General features: G+C 49.8%; 1 protein-coding gene across 1 annotated transcript; it reads right to left on the reverse strand.

The window, feature by feature from the left end:
• Positions 1-4934: 4934 nt before the first annotated feature.
• Positions 4935-18336, reverse strand: LOC136303669 (spermatogenesis-associated protein 16-like). The gene is made up of 13 exons (XM_066207260.1): positions 18214-18336; positions 17937-18017; positions 15799-16107; positions 15310-15426; positions 13316-13461; positions 12559-12648; positions 12016-12100; positions 11176-11323; positions 10660-10800; positions 10306-10418; positions 8153-8317; positions 6813-6890; positions 4935-5141 (listed from the first exon to the last, which is right to left on the reverse strand). The coding sequence occupies exons 1-13, from the start codon at positions 18334-18336 to the stop codon at positions 4935-4937; spliced, it is 1803 nt and encodes a 600-aa protein (XP_066063357.1).
• Positions 18337-18779: the final 443 nt, after the last annotated feature.

The raw sequence follows: 18779 nt of genomic DNA on the forward strand, positions 1-18779 counted from the left end.
AGGCAGGGGTGTGGGGCTGCAGTGCAGGGAAAGGTTGGAGCAGTGCACAAGAAGCAGCGGGGTGGGGCAGCAGGGGCCTGGCTCCCAGCAGGGCAAGGAGAGGCAAACTCAGGGTCAGGGCACCCGAGCAGATGGTGCTAGGTCTGTCTTTTAATGAGTAACACTTGATAAACAAGCACTCACTTTAAAATTTCAAAGGTTTATTGAACCTTAACAAAAGGAGAAAGGGACGGCACTGGGAGCGCGGCCGACTGCCAGAGGCTCATCCACAAAATAGCAGCTCCACTTTTTATACCCCTGGTATGACATAAGCCAACCCTGGGCCCTCCCAAAGTCTGCCGCTCAACTCTTCTTTGCCATCCAAAAATGGAGTCCTTCTTGCAGCGTGACTGGAGGTGAGGTGCTGTCATGCCAGGCCTCCCCAGTACGAGCTTTCCCCATTCCCAGCTGCCCCATGCAAGGGTCCGTGGCCTGGAGACCCCCGCACAGCCAGGCTGGTGTTTCCGTGCCTGGTGCTTCCAGCAGCCTCTCCCCACCTCTTGTGCACTTCGTGTCTTGCCTCCAATCTGACACATTCCAAATCCACCCAACTGTCCAATGTCCTCAAGCTCCAACAGACTCAGGTACAGATCCTGTGCAGTGCTGACCAGAGCTGAGGTGCCTGCACTCAGATTATGGGCAATCTGGCCATCCCACTTATGAGGATGGTGCCTTTTCAAACCAATTATGAGGATGGTGCCTTTTCAAACCAGTTATGAGAACAGTGCCTTTTCAAACCAGTTATGAGGATGGTGCCTTTTCAAACCAGTTATGAGAACAGTGCCTTTTCAAACCAATGATGAGGATGGTGCCTTTTCAAACCAGTTATGAGGATGGTGCCTTTTCAAACCAGTTATGAGAACAGTGCCTTTTCAAACCAGTTATGAGAACAGTGCCTTTTCAAACCAGTTCTCCCAAGTCTGACTCTCGCACTAACCACACTCCCAGACTGCATCCCACTCACACCCCAAGCACACCCCCGGACTCCGTCTCCCCCTCGCACAATACTCTCAATCCTCCAGATCTTTCCATCTGCAGTTTTTCAGGGGGCCTTTCCCCTTCTTCCCCCTCCTCTTTATCCTTATTTGGTCCTTTATTGTCCCCGAGGTGTCGACCTGCAAATCAGCAATGACCCCAGGAGAAGCCAATCGAGCCACGAGATCAGGGGGTGGAACTCTCGTCGAAAATCTCCTAGGGCCATGGAGACGAGGTTTTAATGCCAGATGAGTCCCCAGTTGTGAGAAACGACCGCTCACTTTAAAATTTCAGAGCTTTATTAAACCTCAACAAACACAACAAAGGACTGAATAAGGAGAAAGGACCAACCCAGACTGTCCAGTGGCAGCAATACAGAGGGGGGCAAAGGGGGCTGTAGAGAGAACTGGGGGTGTCCAAACAACAAACTACAATAACACAACCATACATCAACAGAACTTCTTTTAATGTACACACAGTATTCATCCGATAATTGTGAGAGCCAATCATCATACTACTCATCTCTAACAGTGAGGTAGGTGATGATGATGAGGTCCCAGTGCAGTGGCTGCTCTCACGAGCAGAGGATCACCCCATGGCAGAAGAAGCAGCTCTGGGCTGGGCTCTGGCAGCAGCAGGGAATTCCTTTCCCCAAGCAGCAGCTCCGACCTTCCTCCTCTTGAGAGGAATGACAGACTTGTCTTTACAAACAAGCAGTGGATCTGCTGGTAGATAAAACCAGCACTGAGAGATGAAAGAAACAATGGGGAGGATTCCACTGATTGATGAATGGAAAAGAAGATATTTGCCTTTACAAACAAACTGTGTGTTTGCTGATAAATGAAATTGGATATTGAAAGATGAAAGAAACAATGGGGAAACCCCATAAATTCTGTAAGAATTAAAAATTAAAAGGGGGGTTATACATTCAAGGGGAATTTTAGGTATTAGGCACTCCGGGAAGTCTGTAACTCTCAAGTACATCAGCCAATGGAGAAAGAGAGAGGGAAATGCGGCCGGGAAATGAGGATAAATAGGAGGCTGTATCCTCCAAAAGTTTGAGAGACCCCAGGGGAAATGCCTCATGGTCTCTCCCTTTATTCGAATAAGGAAAAAGGATTCCTCTGTCTCCTTTTTGGACAGAAACCTCTGACGTTTGTGGAATAAATTTCCTAACACTCTGAAGCCAAGAGAGAGAGAGCCAGCAGCTGCCCCAGCCCCATCTTTTACCTGCCCGATTCTCTCGATATCTCTGCCCCTCAGAAAGAAATTCTTAAGTAAAAGAAGTGCAACCAGATGCTCTCTTCCCCTGAGCTTGATCACTTCTTTCATTTTCTTAAGTGCCCAGTTGTTAGTGTTTCCTAGCAAGAAATGGGGGAAAAAATCTATAAAAAGGAACAAAAGGAAGAAAATCCAAACTTTACACCCTAAAAAACATGCCCCATCCAATTGTTTCTTCTGGTGACATTGAACAAAGCTAAGATGATCCTTGGAAGTCTTTTCCAGCCTAAATAATTTCCATCTTTATCCCATCAAAACACCAAGAACTGGGGTAAAAAATAAAGAAACAAAGAGATCTAAAGCTGCACCATTTTACTGGGATTTTGAGGTGAATTTGGGATTCAGAGGAGTCTTCAGGAGGATTTGGGTGTTGTAGGGCTGTAAAGCCAGGCAGATGGGGCTACAGTCTCCTAGTTGTGCTGGCAGAACGTGTTCCCCTGAGCCCGGCTGTTCTCCAGGAATTCTGGTTGTCTGTCCCAGTCCCTGGCCTGGGTCTCCCCATCCAGGGTGTCCCCCCCACAAGTGCCCAAATCGCTGCTGAAGTGCCCGAGCTGCTCCTGGCTGGGGATGTTCCTGTGCACCAACCTCTCCTGGTCGGTGCCACTGGGGACTGGGAGGGGTATTAGCGACTCCTGGGAGCACTGGGAGGAGGTTTGGGGGGCTTTTGGGACAGTCTGTGAGGGGGTTTTGGTGGTCGTGGCCAGGCTGTGTGGCTTGGAGAGAATTTGGGGGAGATGGAAAGGGGTTTTGGTGGCTTTTAGGGCTATTTATATTGCAGGGAGTGTTTGGGGGAGTCCTGGCCAGGGCCTGTGGGGTGGTGATGTGATGAATGTGTCTATTTTTTGCGGGGGTTGTGGCATAGTGTTAAAAGTAAAGACCGTTTTTATAACATCTAAACTGGCTAAACCAGGAGGATGAAGAGGGTCCTCCGGCATTCCTGAATTGTCCAGACGAAGACAGTGGTGAATCAAAGCTCCAAGAAGGAATTTATTGAACCTGTGCTAGCAGAGGAATGAAGCCACTCGCAGAAGGGTCTGCAAGATAAAATGGTTCGGGGGGAGTTAAAACTGAACAGAGAGAATTCAAACTCAAGAGGAATGTTTGAATCATGCACTAGGATCTGTTGAATGTGTAACAATTCTGTATCCTAATTGTCTTTTTATTAAACTTCTTAAATTTTACCAAGAAAGCAAACCTCGTTTTTCACACCCTCTTGCTGTGTTTCTGTTTTGCCTTCTCCTGTTCCCCTCCTGTTGTGTTTCTTTTTCACTTTCTCCTGTTCCCCTCTTGTTGTGTCCCTGCCCTTGCAGCTCCCGCAGCCTCCAGGGCCACTTTTCCCCTTCGGGTGGTCCCGATGACTCAGGGAAAGGATGTGGGAAACGGATTTGTAGAGAATTCTCAAAGCCTGACGGAAGGCTCACACAGTATATGTGTCTGTATGCAAACTCTGAGATAAGAAATGCTGACTTAGAAATGCCATGGAATAGGACGGACGTTGTTGAGAGAGAAATGGAACTGGAAACAAGTTTCAAATGATGGCCTTGCAAATAAGACTGGATACTTTGGAGAAATAAAACTTTGAATGATGCACTGTAGTAGGACCCACGAGGAGTAATTTTGGATGATTGGCTTTAAGGCATTACAGCATTGTGTGGCAAAAGCTGACAGGCCAAAAAACCCTTATAATGTGTTGTAATTAGGAAATAGTTTGGCTCCTGATTGTGATGGCAATAATTATAACATCTGTACTGTCTCACCCTTCACACGAGACTGAAAATGGAATAAAAGTTTTTAAAACGCCTCTCAGCTGCCCCATCTCTGGGTCAGAAAAGGGATAATGTGACAAAATCCTCTGCCCAGCTTAGGATGGAGGGGTCCCCGTGTCCAGAGCTGCTCGGGCCAGCAGGACAGGACTGAGCGTGGACACAGGATATGCCCAGAGCACAAGGCTGGTGTTGCTGGTAATATTAAATTAAATACAGCCTAGTAAGATTTCACACAACTGAATAAAATCTAAATTGAAACTTGTACAACTCACATTTTATACCGTTCAGTACCGTTTACTACAACTGACATTTAAACAAATGCAGCTTAAAAGTTTACAACATTAATTGCAATTTAAATTGAAATTCATACAACTTAAAATTAATACAAGTAAATCTAACTTACTGGAATGTAAGCCTTATTTCATATAACTTAAAGTTAATGCAAGTAAATACTATTTAAATTTAAACTGATACAACTTAGTTTTATGCAATTAAACAATAGTTAATAGAATTTAAATTCACATAACCTAAAGTTAATGCAACTAAATACTGTTCAATACCATTGAAAGTAATACAACTTAAATTTACACAACTAAATACAGTTTAATACAATAGCAATTTAAACTTATCCAATTTAAAATTACTACAAGTAAATACAAATGAATGCAATCTGAATTTAAATTTGCAAACTAAAGTTAATGCAACTAAATACTACGTAATACCACTTAAATTTAAAATACAAGTTATATTTATACAGTTAAATATAATTGACTACAATTTAAATTTACATTAATACAACTTCAAGTTAATACAATGTAAAATCAGATTGCCATCTATCAGATTGGTATCAACAGCTACAAAATGCCTACAAAGTCAACTTTTTGCAAAAACTATGCGTCTTTTTTTGGGCCCTGTGGCCAAGCTTTCTGGGTTGGGAATGAACATGTTTGTATTTTTCAGCCTCAAATATTTCTGTCCCTTTGGAGGCCTGTTGATGTTTTCCCTTCCGGGTATTTGCACGTGTGGGGTGCTTAAGAAATACTCTTCTCCCTCCCTCAGGTACTCTTCGATTAGTGCCACCTGCAATCCCAAAGAAGTGGTGTCACAAGCAAGTCCATTCGCTTCCATAAAAACTTTAAAAGCCTCTACAGTTTGTTTATTTCAAAACTGATAGCACTTAGAAACAAAAATACACAGAGGCTCCTCTTGGACAACTGGTGGCAGCAGTGATACCCGAGTTTGTCGTTATTTTTGTTTTCTCCATTTCTGTTTGGATTCAATTCCTTCATTGCAGTGGAACAGACTCCCTTCACACAGAGCTCTGCTCTACAGACCCTGCATCGTGGGAGGATCTAAAGAATCAATCTGCCCCTTGCATTTAAAGCTGAAATAATTAAAAATAAAAATAAAAAAACTCCTGCTCTGCCATGCTGACAGGCATTCAGTGAAGTGTGGCTTCTTCAGGCACAGCACAAAGCAAATCAGTCTGAGTGTGGCTTCCTCTTGTACAGATCCATGTCCTGAGCTGTCCCCAAAGTGTCCTCAGCCCTGGCCTGGCCTGGAGCTGTGCCAGATGCTCTGGCCATGCTTTGGGTCAGCCAGGGGATGTGTTTTTGACAGAGGCAAGCAGGAAAGTTTCTGCACCGTTCCATCTGCTGCCCTGGGGCACCCAGGGCTCAAAGAGTCTGGGAGAGAAGCTCTGCCTCCTCCTCCTCCTCCTCCTCCTGGTGCCCATGGAGCTGCCCAGGGGGACCTGTTCAGGGGATGGGCTGCACATTGCACCGTGCACGAGGCCACGGGAAAGGGTTTTCTGCTGTGCTGCTGAAGCTCGAGGGGCACCTGTGCCTGGGCTTTGGCTCCTTTGCTGCCAAAAGATCCACTGCCACAGGAGCACGGGGAGCTTGGGGCTCTCCAAAGAGCCTCGTGGGGCGGCTCTGCTGTGATGTGCTCGGCACAGAAACGTGCAGAGGAGCAGAGAGAGTGTTTCTGATGCCAGCCTTGTCTTGAAGACGTTGAAAGAAAAGCCTTGGAAGTCCTCAGCTAGTATATGGGAAGTCTGGGGAAGACTGATCCCATAGTGCTTGACCCTATTAACCACAACCACCGAGCCCGCAGGACCCTTCAGCCAGAGACCAAATTAAAGTGTCTGCACGACTTTCCTCCTCTGTTAAACGTGCCTGTTCTGTTTTGGGGGCAGTGCTGGTCTCTGCGTGAGCACCAAGGGCAGAAAGAGGAAGGAAAATGGGTCCCAGGTGGTGGGTGGGGTGTGGAGTGAGGGCAAAGGGGACACCAGAACAGCAGCAGGATTTACGGCAGCTCCTTTAGGGCCATCCAGCAGCGTCTGCGCTGCTGGGGATGCCACCAGCAAGCAGCAGAGGAATGATGTCCCTACCCGGAACTGCTGTTTGGCACGGTCTGCCTGTGCTTTTCATATTTATAGAACAGGAGTGGGCTCCAGCCCCCCGAATTAGAACTGATCTGGCACATCAGGTGCTGACATGACTGCGCTGCTGCTGGTGCCGCGGCAGCGATGGTGTTTGCACGGCAGGGATGCAGCCGGACCCTCGCTGGCTCCCAGGCGAATCAGACACGTCTCCCTGCGGCTGCTGCCTGAGCCCAGGCACGGGTCAGGATTCACCTGCTCTGGTTTCACCTGCTCTGGTTTCACCCTGGCACCTCCTGTCTTTTCTGCCGTTTGAACAGACCAGGCTCAGGGACATTTCCTGCCCTTTGCTGCAGGCTGTTTGTTACCTTCTGTATTTTAGCCCACGCACGCTCTCCAGGTCCTCCTGCCAGGATGTCCACGGCGTCTGCCATCAGTGACTGCAGCTGTGGCACCGGGACACAAACAATCAGTGTGGAATTCACAGAGAAATCATTTCTCTGAACGCACAAAATAAACCCGAATTCAAATCCTTGAATGATGATTTTGCGACTCATTTTTCACACACTGAGCACGGCCAACTCATCTTTGTTTCAGCCCTTGCACTGCATTCTTGTAGATCTGAAATACCTTTATTGCCTCCACACAGCCCCCTTCCAGGGTAGTCCTGGCATTGCCTCACCCTGCACCCTTCCCAACCCCTGGAAAATGGTTCAAATACTCTTAATTCAGAGACAGAGAGACACGGGTTGGATCCAGGGTGTCCTAAACATCAGTGTTTAGGAACAAACTGGGGAAAACTGGTACTTGAGACCTGTGCTGTTGGTGCTCTCTAAAAAAATTATCTTCCTAAACGTTGGGTTAAGTTAAAGGGAATCCAAACGAAAAGTTTTTGGAGTCTCTTCACAAGCATTTTACTTGTGACAAGGAATTAAGATCTACTAGCACCGTGTCTGTAGGAACCAGCATCCCTGGGTGTGCTCAAGGCAGAAGGCTTGAGGCATCCCTTCAGGGGAGGTGAGGAGACACCACCTGGCCACTGATCCACAGCAAGGAGATGCTTCCCCCTCCTCTTTTTTCCCAACCCCCTTGGAAACCATCCCTTTTGGCCTCGTTGGCTGCAGCACTCATCCCACTGCTGGCTCTTGCTGGAGCTGGGTTGGGTCTGCCAAGGGCCCAGTCCGTGTTTCTCAACAGCCTGACGGATTCTTCACCTCTGCAGCAAGTCTGACAAATTACCAGGAGCTGGCAGACAGGTTTGTTCCCAGACAGGGAGCATGTCTGTTAGATGCACCCAGCACAGAAAATCAATTTTCCCTCCTTTCCCCCCCCTCCTTCTCAGCTGTACCCCAGTTCAGGCTGTTTTGCTGCAGGTGCCTTCTGAGGTGTCAGAGGTGTCAAGGCAGCATGAGCTGAGTCATTGCTATCATGTTTCCAGACCAATTTGGAGAGGTTTTGGGGGCAGAGAAGGGATTTTCAATAGACAGTGACAGGTGAGTCCTGGTGGTTCTGTCAGTCACCCTTGCAGGTGATCAGCTCCTCCTCTGTCAAAGCACTGCAGGAGGATTTGAGAACCCTTTCAGGTCCCTACATTGGAGAAAGGACTTCCAGAGCACATGGCAACAGCACAGAACTCTGCCCTGGCCCTTCCTGCTCTCCCTCTCTCAGCCTGCAGAGGCCAAAACAAGTGTTGGAAATCAAAACCTACCAGCTGGCCATCCTCCTGAGAGACTCTCTGCAGGTAGGGAACAGTGGCCAGCTCAGCCATGGCCTGGGTCATCACCTGGGCGTGTTCCTCCCCTCTCTGCAGGTGGCTGAGCAGGCTGGCATGGTGGAACTTCTCGATGGCCCGTGTACAGGGGCCACGCTCATCCTGTGTGCCCAGAAAAAAGAGAAGGTGAGAGGAGAGGCACAGGGAGCACCCTGATCCTCGGTGTCCTGTGCCTCCAGGCTTCTCATCTGTGTTGGCTGGTCCTGCTGTCAGCAGTGAGCCAGCCAGCGCCTTTCAGACCATGCTGCTGGGACAGCCTTCAGAGAGGCAGCAAAAAGACTTTCTTGCCACGAGCTCTCTAGGAAGACTAGGAAAATAAAGATGTCATCGTGATAGATGGGAAGGGGAGACAGCAGATAACAAACACCAACACAATTTTCTCCTTTGGAACGGGTTTTTCCATCACCCCCTCCACTGAATGTCACCTGACTTTCCTGGACGGCTTTTCCAGCCTCGGGAAAGCACGCAGGCTGTCAGCTCATGGTTTGGGTGCAGACCAATCCATGGTTTCAAAGACAGACCCTGGAGGAACTGAAACCTGCAGAGGTGGTCTCTGGCCTCCAGGCAGCAGGACCATGGCCGGTTTGGAGCATGTTCCAGCTTTCCTTTCCTATCTCAGCCACAACAGAGTGTGTATAAATGATGTTCCGAACTCCAGGCTGTGTGGCTGCAAAACCGGGGGGGCAGAATTGACTTCTCTTAAGTGGTGCCATGGTTGAATGAGCTTGGGTTCAGCACTGAGTGGGTTTGGTCAAAACCAGCCTGAGCAGAACAAATTAGATCGCATGTTTGCATCCACAAATGAGGAAGAGGGCAGCAGAAAGAAGTGTTTGTTCTGTTAAACCCCAAATATATTATTTTTTCCTATCCAAGTAAGTGGTAGTGCTTGAGTCTGTAGCTGAAGTTTGGCCATTTTTAATTTAGCTGATGTGTGATGGAAATAATGTGGAATCATATTTGTGGCTTGAAGACAATTGTGGAGTACTTTAAAGGAAACAAAAGTGGCCCAAAAATCTCTGTCAGGGCCATAAAGAGATATCAGTCCCCATCAGCAGAGCAGCTCTGGCTCTGTGCCCATCTCTGTTGCCAGGTTGGACTGGCACTGCCATCTGCTCATGGGTCAGAGGTTTGGTCTTGCTGGGATCACTGAACGCTCTGAAAGCTGAAGGGAACGGGAATGTGTTTCCTCTGACTATGGACATGGACCTGGCAGCTGTTTGTTCCAACTCAGTGACTCTCTCTTCTCCCCTGGGGCTTTCCTCCTCTCCGTGGCAGCTCCCACACTGATCCCTGAGGCTGGTTATGAACCCCTGGTTCAGCCCAGTTCCCTGTCCTGGCTGCTGTGGACGTGGCACCAGGGCAGCCCCTGCCCGGACCCCGGGGCTGCTGTGCCAACCTCCTTGGGGAAAAGGTCAGTTGGCTGCTGCCTTCTGTGCTGCTGGGGTCTCACCTGGCTTTTCTGCGAGGGCACTTGTGCTGCAGCAAGAACATTTAAATGTCAGAGGGGAGGTGTAAAGCTAGTGGAAAATACTGCTCTGCGGGAGCAGTGTAAATTCCTACAGTGGGGACTGGCTTGGGCAGCCCTAAGGCAGCACTCTGCTCTCATCTCTGACAGGATGCGTTCCTTTTCCCTGTGCCCTGGGAAGCAGACCTCTCTGCTTATCTCTGCTCGAACTGTGTGGTCCCGTTCCTCCAAATCCATTTACAGAAGAGGGGAGTCGTGGGGAATGCAAAACCTGCCTGATTTCAAAGTTTTTTCTCTTCCTGTTACTCTTTTGAGACTGCAGTAGTGGCAATAGAGGAATCTCATCTCCAAAAGCAAAGAGAGAATTGGGAGGGGTCAAAAATTTAAAAATTGCAGTTTTTCTGGGGCTTTCAGAAAGACCAGGCTTTTCTTGTGTTTCCAGTGTCCAACCCACACTCTGTTTGTAGGTGCAGCTTCTTGAAGTGCATCCAAGGGAATGCCCCCAGCAGGAACAGATCCTCTCCAGGGAGCATTTCCAGACCCTGCAGGAGCATGAGCAGCAGGAATTCCTCCCCAAAAGCACATGTCCCTCCCACACACCACATAACCGGAATGGGATATTCACCTTTATCTTGGTGCTTCCGATAAAAGCCAAGGCTGCCATGATCCTTTCCTCAGTGCTCTGCCAAAAGGTGTCGGCTTCTTCCTCCGTGCTGGGACTGAAAGTTATTTTCTGGCCTAGGAAATGAAATCACAGAGCCACAGAGGCTTCGTTCATTCATCTCCATTTTCTTTAGGGGATCTGGCAGAATGTTGGATGAACTGCAGGAGGAGCGAAGAGGATGGGAAGAGCTGCCTGGGCTGTCAGGGCTGCTGCCACTGATGGAAATGGGTCCTGAGACACCCCTCACGACCTGATCTAGTAAGGATTGTGGGGGTCCCCCCTGAGCCAGGCCAGTTCTTCAGCAAGTTGGCACACCTGGAAAGACTGGCAGTTTTCGAGTTACAAACTTTTCCACGGTTTTACCAATCTCTCTGTTTCTGAAGCCAAGAGTCAGTAAGTACTGCTGGCCAGGGTGAGATTCAGCCTTCTCTGGCAACAGGTGAATTCCATAAGGATCTGCGTAGGGAAAGGAAAATAATTTCCACTGTCATATTTCTTTACAGCTGTAAGAGAAGTTACTTTTATGCAGGAAAGAAAAGGGAAGTCTAAGAAGGAGTGAAATGGTCTCCAGAAACCTTGCCAAAACACAGATGGCAAAACCAACACATCCAGCTCTCACTGGGCTTTGAATCTTTGGGCTCTGCACCTGTCTGCATCAACAGTTTAAATTTTGCTGATGCCTGAGATAAATATATTCAGCCCAATTCCCCAGAGCAGCAGAAGTGTTTGAAGGCCAAGCAGCTCAAACTCTCCAACTGTCTCCAACCCTTTTGAATTCGGCTGCACAAACAGAATCCACAGTGCTTAAGGGCAGCTGAAACCTGCTGTTACCTGTAAATATGTGCTGCACATAATCAGGGTACTTCTCAGCAAAGGTTTTGTTGGCCTCCTTTATCTTGTCAGCCTTGTCCTCTTTCTCAAAAGGTGTGTACAGAGCAGAAAAAGAGTCTTCTCCACTGAGGGCTTCTTGAATCATAGCCTAAAAACGGGCAAAGAAATGATAGGTTTCACCTTGGGTAAAGGCTAGTGAAAAAAAACCCCAAACAAAACAACCAGGTGGTTTGGGTGGAGACTCCATGAGCCTCCATCTTCAAGCAGGAGACAGGGACAAGAGAAACTGTCGTTCAGATGGAGAGAAAAAATGATTCTGCGCTCTCTGAAAGCCTCATCATGAAGCCTTACGAAAAAAGGACACAGTCTCGAGGGAAATACAGGTTGGGTATTAGGAAAAAAGCTTTTCATGGAAAGAATAATAAAGGACTGGAGTCACCATCCCTGGGTGTGTTTAAAAAAAGACCGGACGTGGCACTCAGTGCCGTAGCCTAGCTGAGGTGTTGGGGCATGGGTTGGACTCGGTGATCTTGAAGGTCTCTTCCAACCCAGTCATTCTGTGATTCTGTGAATTCTGTGAAATGCCTCCAGCAGCCGTATCCAGCATTGTTGTGTCAGGGGAGGTTTAGGTTGGATATTAGCAACAAGTTCTTCCCCCGGAGGCTGTTTGGGCACCGGAACAGGCTCCCTGGGGAAGTGGTCACAGCACCAAGCCTGACAGAGCTCCAGGAGCAGCTGGACAATACTCCCAGGGACAGGGTGTGACTCTTGGGAACCAGGAGCTGGTCTGGGCGATCCTTGCGGGTCCCTCCCGGCTTGGCCCAGGCTGTCAGGTGTTACCTGCCAGTACAGCTGCAGGAGGTCACTGATCTGCAGCCCCGCGCCGTCGGCCAGGACGTACAGACACTGCGCCACCATGGCACTCCTGGGGACAAAGCAGAGAGTGGAGGAGACAGCCACAGGAGGGGACAGCCACAGGAGGGGACAGCCACAGGAGGGGACAGCCAGAGGGGACAGCCACAGGAGGGGACAGCCACAGGAGGGACTCTGTGGCCAGGCTGAAAGGAGGTCCTGCTCTAAGAGTGTCAGCTGAGCTGAACACCAAAGCTCACACAGAACTCCCAGTCCTTGCCCAACTTTTAGACAAACATCAGCAAACGCATTTTTAAGCTCACCAAATTCTGCCAGAAAACAGTTGGGATTATTCACATTAATGTGAACTGGGGGGGCTGGAGCTCTGCTCTGCTGCCCCTGAGATCACACACGCAAAGCCAGGGCGAGGCTCCCAGAGATTTGGGAAAAGCCTGGCTCCTAGAGGATGTGTCACTGCTGCAAGGAAAGGGATGCAGAGGAGCCCTGTGGAAGCCCGAGCAGCAGAAGTACCTGGCGGCCTCTGAGTATCTGTGCAGGCAGCGAAAGCAAGCGGCTTGGCGCAGGTGATTGCAGAAGTGAGAGGGGTTCTGAATGATGCTCCTTGGGGAGAGAACAGGGATGGACAGGGTGAGACTGGGGTTTCTCAAAAGCTCCTGAGAATCAAGCGGTGCCTGAGGCAGACACTGTGTGCCTCAGCTCAGTGCTGCATCTCAAGCATCAGGGGAACTCCCTCTCTCTTCCTCTCTCTCCAGCTGTGCTCAATGAAGAAAACATTACTAAAAAATGTCACTTAAAGGTTCATTTCACTGTGGTTTTATCCTAAATGCAATTTCATTAGAGGTTTGCGTATTGCTCCAGAAAAAAATGTTCCGGGGGGTAATAGTCTCTCTTGCCTTTGGCATGTAAGTAACATAAACAAAACTGCTACAGCACCAGCTCTTGTTAACCCCCAGCTCCCCTGACAGGAGCAGCCGGTGTCTGGCCCATCTCCCCGGCAGCACTGTGCATCTGGAATGCATCAGAAGGTGAACCTGAGGTATTCTGAAATACTCTCTGTCCAAGGCAGAGGTGCAACGTGGGCAAAACTTGACCCTTCAACAGAGATGATCAGTCTGATCTGAACACCAGTGCCACGTGTAAGGTGTGTTTGCTTCATTCCTCTTTTCTCACTATCACACTGGTTCTTCCTGCACAGCATTTATTCCTAGTCTTAGCTTCAGTTTGGATTTCAGTCTCAGCAGTGGATCTAATCTGTATCTCCTCTCACCTGTGTGCATGATGCAGAGCAAGGTCAGGCTGCCCCAGTTTTAAGTAGCAGATGACGAGCATTGACTCGATCCAACTGGAAAGCCTGGAAATATCATCTGGAGAGGACTTCAAGGGATCCTCTGGAGCGAAGCCTTTGCTGCAAAGCTGCACATGAAACAAAACCGTGATTTCCAAATATTAAAATACACCATTTGCTGGGTGGAAATGCTTTTTGTCACTGATCAGTGGAGAAAACTGACGTCTAATAGACTCTGCCTTTAACTAAAGTCAGCCTTACAAAAATCAGCACAGAGGACAGGAGCATCTTTCAGGGATGTTCTGGGGTTTTTGTTTCTGAGGAGAGCTGGATTTAGAGACTGCTGAGGTGTTGGAGTCCTAGAAACTTAGAATTTGGGGTTTTAGTGTATGGTAATACATGTGAGTCAAGATGGAGGATTTTGGCTGTTGTCTTTGTCCTTCTTCACCTTCTTCTTCCTTCTTCTTCATGGGTTTAGGTGGTTTTCTGTAACTGGGTGAAAAAGGTCTACATTGCAGGCCTTGAGTGGTCATTATTGGATCAAAAACATAAACAATATAGTGTCACCTTGGTACTGGGTAATTATCATTTAAAAGGCCTCGGAAGGAGTTAGAAGCACTCCATTGTACCTCGTTTTCCTGGCGTGCTAGTTGTGCCTCACAGTGTGTGAGCCTGTAAATACTGTAAATTGATAAGATATAATGAACAGTCCAAGTCCACACTCAGTCCTTCGTTTCCCATGTATTCATCCTGACCTTGGCAAGAGAAAAAAGAAGCCTAAACCCTTACACTGAGGAGCACCAGCCCTACAATTCTGTGATGTCCCAATCCCTCTGTCTGCAATCCCAGGGATTAATTCCTTCATCCATTTTCCTGGTATGTTCATTCGCCAGCTTTTCCTCATAGGAGGAGACAAAGTCCTCCTCTCTTCTTAAGTGACCCGTGGTGCTGCCTCTACCACAGCTCATATCAGAATACAGGGGGCAAAAAAGCCCTTAAGGAAGATGACACTTTGTCATTTTACTCACTGACTGCTATAATATTTATTGATTAAGAAATTACTTCATTATTGCAGGGAAAAAAAATTAAGAACAGGATATTTTCTTGTGAACTGGGAATCTCTAATATTTGACAAATGTTTTCGAATCAAGTTTGGCAGAACAGTGCTAAAGAAACATGCAGTGCCCTGCTCAGAGTTTCAAATGCCTGGCTGAAGGGATTGCAGTCAGAGTGGAGAGAAAACATTCGCTGAGGCAGAGTGAAAACTCCCCAGTTATTGAGAGGGCATTTGTTGCTAATAGAGCTAAGATTAAAAAGAGAAGCTTTTTTTTTTCCCCCTCACTCTATGGGACCTCAATTTCCTCCACACATTAATACAGTTAATAACTGGAGAAAAGTACGAAATCACCTGACATTCTTTAGTTCAGCCCAACACTTCCCCCCTTCTGTGGCTTATTTATAACCCCAGTTTTCAGGATTTCTCCCCAACCCCAGGCACTCCAGGCTGCTGCTCCTGGTTCCCTTTGCTATTCCTGCCCCAGGGAGAGCGGGGACAGCCCTGGCTTTGCCCTGCAGGTCACACCCGTGCCCCAGCCGTGGCTTTGCCATGGGGTCACAGCCCTTTAGCCCCATACTGGGGGAGCTGACAGTGGTCAGAAAATAGATTTTAGGCTCCAGGCAGTGCCTCGAAGCCTGTGGGAGAGCCAAGGACAAAACTCTCTCAGTCTGGCCTGGGAAATCGTGAGGAGGAACCCGAAACAATCCCTGTAGATATCCTCCTCCTGACACCTGGTGTTTTCCCAACTTATTCACTGGTAGAGACGTTAGCAAAAAGGTGGTGCCCTAAAGGAGCGATCCTATTCATTGTACCCAAACACTGTATAAAAAGAACCTGTCCTTCAATCAACTTTGCTATAGTGCCCTCTGAAGAAGTCGGAGTTCTACACGAGCCGTCCTGAATCGCACCGATACCGTACCTCCAGCGCCGCGGAGAACTTGGCGGCGGCTGCTGTGAACTCCCCTTGCCGGCACCGGGCGCTGCCTTCCCGCAGGGCCGCCTGGAGCCCCGCGCCAGCGCCGAGCCCGCGGCTGTCCTCCCGGGCTTGGCCAGGAGCCCGAGCTGCTGCCGCTGGCACCGCTGCTGCTGGCACCGCTGCTGGCACTGCTGCTGCTGGCACCGCTGCTGCTGGCACCGCTGCTGGCACCGCTGCTGGCACCGCTGCTGCTGGCACCGCTGCTGGCACCGCCGCTGGCACCGCCGCTGGCACCGCCGCTGGCACCGCCGCTGGCACCGCTGCTGGCACCGCCGCTGGCACCGCCGCTGGCACCGCTGCTGGCACCGCCGCTGGCACCGCCGCTGGCACCGCTGCTGGCACCGCTGCTGGCACTGCTGCTGCTGGCACTGCCGCTGGCACCGCCGCTGGCACTGCTGCTGCTGGCACTGCCGCTGGCACCGCCGCTGGCACTGCTGCTGCTGGCACCACCGCTGGCACCGCTGCTGGCACCGCCGCTGGCACCGCTGCCGGCACTGCCGGCTCCACCGGCTCGCCGGAGCCGAACTCCGTGTCCGCCTCGTCAGCGCAGATCAGCTCCGCTTCTATTTCCCGGAGCCTGGCGGGAGGGATGTGAAGCGGCGAGCCCGGGAATGTCCCTGTGCCGCTCTCTGCCCGTGTTTCTGCTCTCGTCCCGGACGCTTTCCCATGGCTTCCTGCTTTTCGTTTGCGTCTCGCTCTGTCTGCGCCGCTCCAGGGTCGTTCTTTGTGTTCTTTTGCCTCCTGCCACGCCTGCAGGAGAGGGAGCGGGTGGTGAGGGGAGAATCGTGGGGTTTAAATTCATAGCAGAGAATCCCGGAATGGTTTGGGTTGGAAGGGACGTCAAGGATCATCTCATTCCATCTCCCTTCTGCTATCCCAGGCTGCTCCGAGCCCCGTCCAACACGGCCTGGGGCACTTGCAGGGCTCGGGGGCAGCCACAGCTTCTCCGGCCTCAGCACCCCCACAGCCCAGAGTTTCTCCCTAATATCCAATCTACATCTATTTCAGCTTAAAGCCGCTCCCCCTTGTCCCTGTCACAGCTTGCCTGCCTTTGTGAAATGTCCCAGGAGAGCTTCCTTTTGTTTCCAGAAGTGATTTCTGAAAATGCTTTACCATGGATTTTAGCACCAAACAAGATGACATGAAGGGGCAATGTGTTAAACGAAGAAAAGAAAAAAGAATGAAATGAAATGCAAGTGTCTGGGGAAAAAAAAAAAAAAAAAAAAAAAAAAAGTCTTTTCACAGTCTGGAATGGAGATCTAATGTTCCTTCTCTGCTTTATCCTGCTAAGAGGACGGCAGAGGTATTCCGTCCTATTCCAAAGTACCATCTGAAATGCCTCTTCTGCTCCCAACAAGAATGCGTGTTCATTCATGGAGCACCGATTTCAAAATCTGCTGAAACGTATGAAATCTATTTCTACTCTGAGCACATTGCTTGTGCTGTGACTGTAAGAAATAAAATCCAAGTTTCTAAACTCAGTTAAAGAATTCTACTGTAAAATGCCTTCTCTCAGTTAAAATACCGGTTCCCTTGTATCTCGTACCTATTGAAGGGTCTCTTTTGTTAAATACCGTTTACCCCATACCGGCCTTTTTCCCGGCCTTTTTCCCGGTTAAAGGCTACTTATCGCATTATCTAGTACCTACTGAAAGGTCTGCTTTGTTAAATACTGTTTACCCCATACCCATTGTTATTGTAATGCTTTCCCTGTTCAATGCTATTTACCTCAAAGTCTCTTCCCTTAGAACTGTATTCTTCCCCGCCGAGAACCCATCCCTGCCCTGCCGCTTCCCCTGCCGCTTCTCTCCCCCGCCCTGGCCCTGCTGCCTCTGCCGCTTCCTGCCCTGCCGCTTCCCGCATGGCCACCAATGGCACCACCCGGCATGTAAATGAAGAAGACTCCCATGGACCTCAGCACCCAGAAGGAGAAGAAAAAAAAACCCTAAAAACAATGAGCCAACATGAAACCAAGGGCCAAGGTTAAAACCACTCTGGGTCGGCAGAACCATAGAGCACCTCAGCAATCAGAACTGGATTCCACCTCGTCACCATAACTTCAACAGCACTCGACCAGACTGGCATCTCTAGACCAGGAGACCAACGCCGTTTTTCCCGGAGTTTCGTCCAAAAAACTTTCACGGGAACGGAAAACCCAGCTCTGCTCTGCGGCAAAGCTGAACGCCTCCTCCCCTGCGTCGTTCACAGCCCCACGAGTCCCCCCCCACCTACAGCTGATCTTAATAAAAGAATTATAAAGGAGCTGGTCTCCCTGCCCGTCCTTATCGGTGACTACAGTGAAATTAAACAGCACCATCAGAGATCAGGTTCCTGTTCTCTTTGTTCGTGTTCCCCGTCAAAAGTGTTGTTAAACCAACCAGACAGAGAAAAGAAGTCTCCTTTGGGGTAAAATGGGCGCCCAGAAATGAGGCACAGAGAAATGAAACCCACTCAGGGCTGGACAGGAGAGCCACGGCCGAGCAGCTTCCCCCTTGCAGGGTTCTTGCAGTTCCCTTCCCGAAGTTCCACCTCAAAAGGGTCCTGAGGCAGCTCGGCACAGCTGTACTCACCTCTGGGGCTCTTGAGGAAGGTTCCTGTTGAAGGAACATGTGGGAAAGGATCTGCTGGCTCAGACCAAGCTCCTGGGCCACCTGGAAGAACACAGGGATGAGCACACTCAGGTTTGCATGGCTGTCCCTGAGGACGCTGGTCCTAAATGGTCCCTAAATGTTTTCCCAGCCTACCCCAGCTGAGGAATTCCAGCTCGGGTCTTCCTCCCCTCCCTGGGAATCCTTTCAACCCCAGAGTTTGAAAATGGAACAAGCAACCTGCAGGAAAATATCTTACCTGATGAGAACACCAGGAGGGAAGTTGTTCAGAGCCCCATCCAGCCTGGCCTGGAACACTTCCAGGGCAACCTCTGTTTGCTCTGGGCAACCTGTGCCAGGGCTTCCCCACCCTCCTCACCATTCCTCCTCCAGGGAGGAATTTCTTCCCCAGGTCCAGTCGATCCCTGCCCTTTCTCAGTTGGAAGCCATTCCCCCTTGTGCTGTCCCTGCAGATCCTTGTCCAAAGTCCCTCCCCAAGTTCCTTTAGGGAACTCTCCCTGAGCTCCTTCAGGGGCTGGAAGGAGCTCTAAGATCTCTCGTGAGCCCTCTTCAGGCAGTGGTCTCAGCTCTCGCAGCCTTTCCCATGGCAGAAGTGCTCCAGCCCCCGGAGCACCCTCTGACCCTCCCTGCGGGCTCCTCTGGGCCACGAGCAATCATCTGGGAGGGGACTGGGAGAAACCCAGCGCGGCGTCTGGGCAGCGCTGAGGCTGGGCTGCAAACTGGGGTGCTGGGGATGCAGCGAAGAGCTGCTCCCTCGTTAGTGCCCGCACTGACGGAGGAGATGTGAGGCCTTGGCACGGCCAG

The sequence above is a fragment of the Chamaea fasciata genome, unplaced genomic scaffold, assembly GCF_029207755.1.
Source record: "Chamaea fasciata isolate MVZ Bird 193981 ecotype frontalis unplaced genomic scaffold, bChaFas1.0.hap1 SCAF_40, whole genome shotgun sequence".
Lineage (NCBI taxonomy): Eukaryota > Metazoa > Chordata > Aves > Passeriformes > Sylviidae > Chamaea > Chamaea fasciata.